The sequence below is a fragment of the Gymnogyps californianus genome, chromosome 1 (assembly GCF_018139145.2).
Source record: "Gymnogyps californianus isolate 813 chromosome 1, ASM1813914v2, whole genome shotgun sequence".
In the NCBI taxonomy this organism is placed as follows: domain Eukaryota; kingdom Metazoa; phylum Chordata; class Aves; order Accipitriformes; family Cathartidae; genus Gymnogyps; species Gymnogyps californianus.
This window is the reverse complement of record NC_059471.1, coordinates 8,353,283-8,363,920: the sequence shown is the minus strand read 5'-3', so window position 1 is coordinate 8,363,920 and position 10,638 is coordinate 8,353,283. Positions and strand designations below refer to the sequence as shown.

The following is a 10,638-nucleotide window of genomic DNA, read 5'->3' as shown; positions in this document are numbered from 1 at the left end:
GCATGTATACACAGCAACCGATTCACTAGGAATCTTGCTCTTGCGATACGTATCACTTTGCCCTTTCACTCTTCTCTGCTGCTCTTCTCTGTCCATGCTTCCTTTTTACTGCAGGAAAGCAAAGAAGTTTTTACCCACCCATCATACTTTATCCACTCTTTGAAAGCTTCTCTTCTCAAGGCCTCTGCATATTGCGTTGGCACGCTACCAAAACCCGCTAACAAATGGCAGATTAAGTGGAAACACGGAAAAGAATTTCAAGCATGTATTATACTTGCTTGGAGTTCAGCGTGCAACTTTAAGGCGAGGGCTGCCCTCTAAACAGGCAGGCCTGGGAATTCAGTTGCAAAACAATTACAGATGCAAGGAAAATACTTTTCCTCTGAGAAAGAAACTTGATGATATTCTGCAGTCTTCAGTAGGCTAAGTTCACTGTGTGCTCTGGAAGAGCTCGGCATGGTCTGTGCTTTCTCGAGACCCCAGTTTCCCTCTCCAGCACTGTTCTCCGAGGGATTTATATCACATTGACTAGAATTTTTCATATGTCAGGCTCTTAAAGATGCAGGAGCAGAAGACTGTAATCCTTTCCGCTCACAACCAAAACAGCCCCTCTATACCCATCTGCTGTCCTGCGTTAAGATACAAGAATAATGAGGCACTTGATTCAGTTCTGCAGGTTATCGGCAGTCATGATCAGCTGGACAATAAAATTTCTAGTGTCGTGCCTGTATACAGTTTAGTTACTTGTGTTTCCTTGATGAACTATGTTGGCTGCATGGCTATCTTTCTCATGGTTTAAAGGTCTGGTTTTAAAAGAGCCCTGCTTACAGCATCAAAGCGGTTATACTCAGAACGCAACTTCCAAACCTGCCTAGCAATGGCCCAACCCCACTCTGAATGAATATGCTGGCAAAATTACCATCAACTCAGGTGGGCCCAGGTGAAACGACGTTGAGCTGTAGCACAACAATTCTGTTCACTTTATCTGAGATTGCCTTTTCTTTCCAAAAACAATCTGGAATGTTTGCATAGGGTGTACAGTAGAAAGAGACTCTCCTACCCCTGATTACACTAAACTTGCTGCATATATTTTTTTTTTTTAAAACTTGCTCACATTATTCAAGCTCATTTGCCTTCTGCACAACTCCACTCTGCCAGTCATCTCGAGAGGAAAAAAGATCTCAGTCTACCATCCAACGAAGCAGTTGAGAACAGGACCAGTGAATGGGAAATATGTCCCATAAGCCAGGACTGATGTTCTCAAGCCCACGTGTCGTAGTGTGCACATCCAGAAATCAGGAAAGGTGTATGGGTAGCAATTCCCAAATCAAAAAGTAGAACATTTCTGCACTCCAGTGTTCCTCAAAAAACTGTGGGTCTCACTGTTGGCTTCAGAGGAACTTTTTTCTTACTGCATCAACTAAAAGAAAAAGAAGATGGACCTGATTTATGACCTTATACTGACTGGTTCAAATTCTGCCATAGTTTATCATCAACCCTAAAGTTAATTTAAAAAATGTGACTCTTTAATCTAATAGGTTATTTTCAGTTTTAACTAATCTGAGCTCATGACTGGCTTTGGAACTGCAACAATCATACAAAAGCTAAGATTGATTATTACTGCCCAAAGACATAGAGTAATTAAGCTTACTGAAATAAAAACCCCAAAAACTTCTAACAGGTGGGGACAAAAGAAAACTGGAGGAAAATAAACAGCATTGAGGATATTAATAAATCTGTTCTGTACCTGAATGTCTTTACAAATAAGTAACTGAAATGAGATTGGAAGTGCAACCCAAGTATAGTACAAATACAAGAATGCCTGCATTGAAATTCCATAACTTCTCTTTATTCACTGTGATACATTCAAACAAAAGTGCTCCAGATAACAGCCATAGAGTAAAGGAAATTAAAATAAAAAGGCAGAAAAAGACCATCAGATACATATGGTGATTATTCATATTTCAAAGCATTAGTAACTGTTTGTATCTGAGTGCACCAAAAGCCCACATGAGGGTCCATGTTTTTGTACGCTGCACCTATAAAAATAATAATCATAGGCAGCTCTAGCAAAAAACGTTTTTCAGAACTAGAGCCAACACCATCACAAAGATAAAGCACCATCAGGCATATGTTTACAAATGCCATAGTAATTAGTAGAGTGTAAGAAAGGCTTAGCTGAATTAACATTTTCCTTGTATTTGTATAGCACAGGGAAGCTCTGCTTAGATTCATTCCCTCCCAGCTCTGCCATTTCACACCAGTGACTTGCATTTGTCCCACAACACCAAGTGCCACGGGCAACTCAGTAAGCTTCAGGAGACAGTGAGAGATGGATGGAAGAGAAACTGGAACTGGAGCCAGCGTCTATCCTCCTATTTAAAAAAAAAATATTGGCATGCCAGCATGTACTTAACCATGTTACTGCAATACAGTGGCACAATCCACCTGAGAAACACTGGTTGTACAGATCCCATTGACTTCCCAATGCTGCCTGCTGAGCTACAAGTATTTGGCTGCACTGATACTACCTATAAAAGACAGTTCTTGTTTTAAACTCCAATTCTGCTATAGTAAAAATGTAAGCCACTGTTATCTATAAGAGACAGCAGAGCATCGCTGCATAGCAAACTCAGAATGCACCCTATAATGTGGCTCTATTCCAGCTGCAGAATTACTGAACTGTGCATTTGCCAAGAATTATTTGTAACTCAACAATTTGATGGGGAGGAGGATCCCGACCGCAAACAACACAAGAAACATAAGTCAAGATGCCGTACAAATTACACTGTCAAAGGGATACGAGAGAGACACACTTATAAATCTAGGGTCCCTCTACCTGGTGTATTTTTAAGTAGAACAGCATGGAACTTCAACAAAAAGGGGGAAAATTCAGTAGAACCCTTGTCCTGCTCTCCCCTTTACCTGCTTTGCAGGCAGCAGTTCAGATGGCCAGCAAGACCAAAGACAGGCTTCCCCTCTGAAAATCTGAGTTGCTGACATGAGATTTTCCTTAAAAGATCTAAGTAGGTCATAACAGAAAACAAGCCTCTGTCCCAATACGCTTTCTGTAATAGTATATTCATAGGGATCCTGCTAGGTGTAAGGATTTGCCCCAGCTGCTATAAAGATTTAATCCCATGTATGATTTGTGTTTCCCAAAGCACGATGCAATGGCACTGCTTGTATGACCAACATCATCTTCACAGTCAAGTCCTTGCAACATCAAGGTCTGTTTGCTGAAAAAGCATTTTTCTTAACTATGTTACTAATAAAGTCTCAAATGACTCAGGATGAAAGAAAGTTAGAAGTGTTATGCAGTTATTTACCCTTCACGCTATTTCTGTGGCATTCATCTCCCACAGCGCATGCCTTGCCCTTTTCACACTCCCTTTCTCATGCAGGAACACAAAGCTGTAATGTTTGGGTTGCAAACACCATTAAATGCCCCTCTTCAGCCCCCAACAGCATAGAAATATTTTCTTTTAAAAGTTCAGATCAAAGCATTTCTACTAATCCTAGGATTTATTAAAACAAACATTGTAGGCATGAGATAGTCAACAGCGTCCCTTTTATAAGATTCTTTGGAGACGGTTCTGATTTTGTACTGTTTACTGATCCGCCCCTAATTAATCTTCAGTTGCTCAGCTGCAAATTCAGCAAGTCCACCTGCTCCTTCCCCACCCAGCAGACGTTCCTTTCTCCCCAGTTTCAAGCTGTAATGACAGCACCACACAGCCCCTGTCCTAAGAACAAGGTGGCTTGCTTGGAAAGCTATATATCACATCCCGATGTTACAAGATCATATCACACACATTTGCAGCAGAAGTCTAGCCTTTCCTCAGATAAGTAATTAAAACCAGTCATTAAGTGCTTTCAAGGAGTTTCATTGTCTTTATCCTTCCCTGCAGTCAAGGTAGTTGCCTTTGATCCAGTAACAGATTTGTGCATATTTGAGGGGTGTGATGCGAACAGCTACATTGAAATCCTGTGGGGTGCCATTCATGTCCACCCACTGATGGCCTGAAAATATTCCAATAATTTTACGCTCCCATTTGTGATTCTGCCTCTTCCACATCCTCACGTACACCCCAGATCCACTTGCACCCGGCTGGGCATCGCATTGCTGGTACAACAGGTCGTACGTTTCATCTTTGACATCACAGAAACGGTAAACCAGGTTTCCCGGACGATCGTTGTCGTAGCCGGAGAAGTGAATCCTGCCGCCAGGCAAGTGTCTTGCTGGTGGGCTCACACCTATCTTCATAAACTTTCTTTTATGAGGCTTCTTCAGCTCCAGCAAGGCATAGTCATAATCCATGCCTATGTCATTGGCATTCCCTTTGATCCATCCTTTCGGGACATGTGTCCGTTTCACTCGGATCCACTGGAATTTCATTTTCTCAGGCATTGCTGAGTTGGTGATATTGGCCCCTTTGCTGCCATCTTTCAGTTTGGGCTTTAGGAACCCCACCCGCAGTTTCTGAGCTCCTTTGACATAACTCTTGCCATCATGGATGCAATGAGCGGCAGTAAGAACATGCTTTTCAGCCACCAGTGTCCCCGTGCAACCTGTAGATAGCTTCACCGATGTGGAGAATGGGTAATTCAACAAGAAGTCTTTCCCAAAAATGCTAAACCTGCTGTCATAGCCATAGATCTGCCTCTTAGTTCGAGATTTGCCTTGAGACCCATCACCGCTGTTGCTCAGAATATATATGCCCACTTCAGTTTCAGTGAGGCTACCATTAGCGTACAAAGTTTCATAGGACAGGTAGTTCTTCACTTCTTCATAAGTTGGCAGCGGAGAGCTTTTGTGGCACGCTGGGCCACAGGGAGATACCACTTCCAGTCTGGCTTCAGCATCAAACTGCGGTTTGTCCAAGTTAAGAGTCGACTGTGGCAAGATAACTGGAACTCTGTAAGATGGCCAAGTTGGCTTCCAGTGAGAACTGGAGGGCATCACATCTTTAGCAGCACACAAAAGGAGGATTAAAGTGGACAAGCCTGCCATTCTGAATGCCGGTCTGTGGAAAGCAAAAGGAAGTCCAGTTACTCACCCAAACATGTTGCAAGATTAATCTACCTTGCTAAGTAATGGCTTGCTAACCAAGTATAATAAGGGTCAAGTGATTTGAATGGAGTCAACTATCATTAAGTAGTTCACATTTCTCAGTGCTAAACTAATGCCTTTTAACCTGTATCTTGAAAAAAGCGTCCCAGGTTAACACTGAAACACAGGACATTTAACCCTTAGGTGTGCTGAGCCACCAACTCCCAGTTGACATCAGTGGGAAGTTATAGTATTTGTCTTCGCACGGTGTAAAGAAAATTCAGACTCTGTGTAAATTCCTGCATTCAGAAACTGTAGCTCCTGCAAAGAGTAAATCTGTCTGTCTTCAGCTAGATTACAGTATTCTCTGAAAGCTCCCACCTACTCTCTGACTCCACTGAGAGAGGTCCTTAAATCACCTCACACCATTTGCTGTCTTAGCCAGAGACATCAAGCTGATGGTAGGAACAGGCGGGTGGACAAAGAAGGTAACCTGAACAGGAGCTGGGTTGCAGAACATGACCGCACAGGAGACTTGCTTCCCCTTGCAACTCATACCAGAGGAAGGTTTCTGCTCCACATAGCATTCGCTCTCCCCTAGGCTTACATGAAAAAGGGTGATATGATTAGATGAGGGAGCTAATGAAGTAAGTTTACAATTCTTGAGGGAATTTTCAGTTAACATACTGGGTTATTCCTTTATAAACTCAATTAATTAGAAATGCAAACCAACCCCCTCTGAGCACAGGGAGGCAAAAGGGACTGTAAATGTGTTTATGAACCACAGGCAGAGTGCCTCAGACTGCAGAGAACAGCGTGCACTAGTACTGTGTCAAGAAAATGTGTAACTTCAGTTTATTTGAAAATTAGCCATACAGCTGAATCGCTGCAGGAGGCATTGCGCCCCGGGCAGGAAGGCAGGCAGGATCTCCCTCATACAAAGATTATTCAAACAAAACTTCACAATTATGTTGAGCTTACACATATTTAAAACCCTGCTGAGGTTACGCTGATCACAACTGCAGCGTCATTCCTGAAATACCTCAAATGAGTAAACCAAAGCAAATCACGCAGGAGATGACCACAGCTACCTAAGAATAAAAAAGAAAAATCCTTCTCTGCAATGCTTTTTGTAGGAATACTCCATCCCTAAGCTGCACTAAAAAAGACTTTGGAAGCTACAGACTGATGAAGTCCAAAAGTGTCCAACTCAAACATTGGGCCTGGATTCTTCCACTGCTGGTAGCATCCTCTTTGGGAGTGGGGGTTATAATTAAAGCACACAATGTTCAAAATATCAATTGACTTATGCAGGGTATCAAAACATTTCCATTCAAAAAAACAGACATAGATGAACAGAGCTGATACAACTGATGCCACAGAGGCAGGTACTGACTCTTCCAGAAGTGACCAGACATTCTGTTGGTAATTTTTTCATTAACAAACAGGAGATCTTTAAAGGGACGTATTTTTTCCTAGAAGGGTTAAGCTCTATACAATGTGTTGCTTTATACCTAACAGGCAAGCCATGCTGGAAAATACAGGCCATTTTAAACATGAAGCAGAATTGCATAATTTTGGATGTCCCAAAATTGGAAAATACTTGCTTATGTGTTTAAGGAAAACCATCAGCTTGTCTGGCTCCTTCCACGGCAGAGATTAATATTGGATGTGGCTGGGTTTTGCAAGCTATGAAATGAGATAGTCTCATATTGGAATAAGGATGGCCCAGGGAACACTTGTTGCATATCAGATATACTCATTGTATAACAGCGACTAGGAAAACATAGAAAAAGAAGGTAACAGGGACAAATGATACCACTCCAACCCCACAAAGACAATATGTACACTAGTATAAATCAACTGTTAACTGTCCTACTTGTGGCAGTGAGGACTGTACACAGAAATGTTTACTGGTCTCCCAGTTAGAAGCTGAGAACAGACTAAAACACAGTTACACTGTGCATCAGGTAGCAGATCCCATCATTAAGAGCACGTATTTATAAGCAGTCTGCTCTCATCTTCTTCACACCAAAGTTATTCCCACAAATTACATTTGAAGTTTTCCTGATAGATGGAATCTGTCTAAATTGCACCACTCATGCCACTTCTTGGATCTAAAAATCATTCATGCTGAGTCAATGCTGGCCTTTGGCTGGTTTATTTAGCTGGCAGGGGAAAATTAGAAGTGTCTTGTCAGTTGTTCTTTGCACAAGCAGCAAGATTCCCTCATGCCTGTCAGCACAGGGACTGTGTGCCCAACAGCTTCTCTGCTTCCTCTGAGAGCATCATCTGGGCTGAGAAGAGAAAGTACCCCTCCCTGCAACCTGCCCTCCCTTATCTCCCTAGCATCATCACTACAGCAACGCCAACACTGGAAAGGCAGTTTTAGACAGTAGAGGGCAGCCGCCCTATGAAGAGAACAAGACAGGAGCTGGGACTCGAGTTGGTCCCCAAAAAAGGCTTCAGAAGGTGGTATCTGTGTCTGTGCTGTGCTCTGTAAAGTGGTACTTACTCCACTTTATGTCTCTGAGCAAGCCTACCCACACCCCTCCTCTGCTCCTTCTGTGCTATGATCACATTGCAGATATATGGGATAAAAAAGCCTTTTCATCTGTTACAGAACTTTTGTATTATTTAAAATGTTATTAAAACCTAACCATAAAATACAGTTGTGAGTTTATACCTAATCACAGAAGCTGAACAGTGCTCACAAACCAAGGCATTTACTGAAGTCTTCATAATTATGTCTTATCTGGAGACATAACTGGTACTAAATCAGCTCTGGGCTGCCATAAATAGAATAAATATGTCTTGTTTATAACACAATGCCAAATTAGTGCATAGTACCTCTTCTGTGTAGATCCTTCCTCCTTAAAAAATAAATGGTTAAGCAGAAAAATTAAGGCATTTAAAAAATAGTCTAAATTTAAAGAGACCTAGCAGTTAGCCTCTTCTTTCCTTTTCCTTTCTCTTTTCCTTTTTGTTTAAAACAAAACCAAAAACCTGCAAAACCCAGTGTTAACACTCTCTATGTTCAGCTACTTACTCGTGGGTGACCCTGAAAGATGTTCTCAAACTGAACAAACTGGTAAGAAGCGAGTACTTCCCTGAACAGCTACCACAAAACGATACTGAATGAATTACGATGTGCTGCTCTACTGTAGTACTGCTCTTCTGTTTCTATTTAAACTGTGTCATAAACTCAATCCACCCTTTGACTCAGTACAAAGCCCTGCTCTGATATCCAGCCTAGGAACCCCCTAGAAAGCGGTTTGTACATAATCACCCTTGCTAATGGCATTAAAATTGTTTAGAGAATGGAAACAGTGACAGCTACCCTGGGGCTCCCCACGCCACTAAAACACTTTACAGACACATTTTCCTGCCTGCTATAGGCATTCATGCCTTGAGATAGATGCTGGTGAAAGAGAACTGCCTTGTTCAGGACAGACATGAATCATTTTCTAATAAGCAAGTAATTTTTCTGGAAGAGTTCACTACTTCAGGGGTGGTTCTTGTAATAGAACGGTTAAATAACAATAAATCTTGGACCATCCAGTATGAAAGCCCGTGAACCGAACAGTCTCCATTACATTTTGAAATGAAGAAAGTTTTTCCACAGTGCTAGAAGCCAGAATGATTAACACGGCAAAAAAAATGAAGAAAGAAAACCAAGAGAGTAAGAGAGAAAAACCTGCCTCAAACCAAATTATAAAGGTGAAGTAAATCACTGTCACTGCCGTGCCAAAATACCTCTGCTGCTTTTCTTAGTCACAGAACTTGTTAAAACACAGCAAAAATAATTGAGTCGCGCTTTCAGAATTACAGAAGCCTTACTACCATTAAAATCTAACATCTCTATCAGCCTGCCTGTGATGCTGAGGGTGGTGTGAGAGTTACACTGCCTTACCCTCTAGACTGAGGGCTGTAAGAAGAGATGTCTTGGAAAACCTGAAATGAACTTCAATACTGGCAGGCCAAGGGTGTCTGTTAACGTATACAACGGGCACAGTGCGTGTTTTGACACATGTGTCAGTGACACACGCACACACAGAGGAAAGGGATCATATCATGTGTTCACCACTTAGCCCAGTTCCTATAGAACAATTTTACTGCCTCTTTTCGCCCTGCTTTCTTTCCTCTTTCTCTCTCCCTGCATGCAAAGCAGCTTCGGTTTCACTGTACAAGAGCAAACTGTGTTACAGGCGGACAGTGATGATCAACTTGAATAAAACAGTAAGCTGTAAGCAAGGACATGCAACCTCAGGGCTATCAAACCACCCGAGTGATGGGGCAGCTGCGCAAGCGGGGTCTCCGGCGGGACCTTACCGACCCCTCGGACCTCGCTCGGGGCAGGAGGCGAACATCTGCCGCAGGCTCCAGCAACCGCTTCACTGAAGAGATCGTGTCACGTATTTCTTAAAAAAACCCAAAATACTGATGTTCCCAGTCACGGTGATGAATCAAAGTATAGGACCGCAGCGGCTCAACCGGAGAGCTACTTCTGACGCCTCCCAAGTGTGAAACGCAGCAAAGGCGAATTTTTTATCAGCTGTTTCCTCACCAGGCGCCCCTTCAAAGTTAGTCACTGACACCAGCGAGCAGCGGCGCTTGCCGCCCCGGCCGCCCCAGCGGCGGGGACCCGAAGCGGGGACCGGCGGGGAGCAGCCGCGTTATCCCTTTTGTTTGCCCGCCGCCGGAGAGGCGGCGCCGGGTGCGCTCCCGTTGATGCGAGCGGGGTTAAAAATTAAGCTCTGCGCGGAGGGCTCGCCCCGAGCCGGGACAGCGGCTCCCGCAGCTCCGCCGGCGGCAGCGCCCGGCGGGGACGGCCGGTGCCCCGCAGCGCCGGGCTGCCCTCGGCTCCGCGCCCGCCGGCAGGTGAGGCGCTGGCCCCGGGGCACCGAGGGACGAGAACGGCCCTCGCCATCCTCCCCGCCGCCCCTTTGTCCCCCGCGTTGACCCGCACCCCGCGGCACCCTCCCGGCCGGCGGGACCCGCTACCTACCAGCTCCCCGCGGCGGCGGCGTCTCCGGCAGCCGCTCAGGCAGGTGGCGGGGCCGGTCCCATCCCTCCCGCCGCCTCCGCGGGGCTCGGGGGCGCCTCCCCCCTCCCTCCCGCCGGGCGCCTTCCCTCAGAGGCGCGCTCCGAGCGGGGCGGAGCGGCGCGGGGCGGAGCGGCGCCTCCCGCAGGTGGCTCCCGCCGCCGCCGCCGCCGCCGCCGAGTCCCGCTCCGCTCCGCTCCGTAGCGCTCCCGGCGGCGCCGGCGCCCTCTGCCCGTCCCACCGTCCGCCCGCGGCCGCGGGGGACCGCGCCGCCCCGCGCCGGGCGAGGCCGGGGCCGAGGCCGAGGCCGTCCCTTCGCGCAGGCCTCCCCGCGCGGGTCGCCGCCCCAGTGCACCCTGTGGGGCGTCACCCCCATTTTTTTTCTCTTTTACTGCTATTTTCATTTATTTCCTGAGGAAAACTGTGGTTTTTTCCTCATCCTCGTTTTTATTCGCGGTGTCCCGGCACTGTGGGCAGCTCAGGGGCCACCATCCCCTCACCACAGGGATGGCCAGGCCACCCCAGGGCTGGGGTGGGAGGT

The 10,638-nt window shown here is 45.6% G+C and overlaps 1 protein-coding gene across 1 annotated transcript; it reads right to left on the bottom strand.

Moving 5' to 3' along the window:
* Nucleotides 1–1,827: 1,827 nt before the first annotated feature.
* On the bottom strand, nucleotides 1,828–10,095 carry PRSS23 (serine protease 23). Its single transcript, XM_050896589.1, has 2 exons — nucleotides 10,062–10,095; nucleotides 1,828–5,027 (listed from the first exon to the last, which is right to left on the bottom strand). The coding sequence occupies exon 2, from the start codon at nucleotides 5,012–5,014 to the stop codon at nucleotides 3,896–3,898; it is 1,119 nt and encodes a 372-aa protein (XP_050752546.1). The 5' UTR covers nucleotides 5,015–5,027; nucleotides 10,062–10,095; the 3' UTR covers nucleotides 1,828–3,895.
* Nucleotides 10,096–10,638: the final 543 nt, after the last annotated feature.

Coding starts and splice junctions, on each gene's coding strand:
- PRSS23 (XM_050896589.1), bottom strand. CDS start 5,014: ATGGCAGGCTTGTCCACTTTAATCCTCCTTTTGTGTGCTGCTAAAGAT.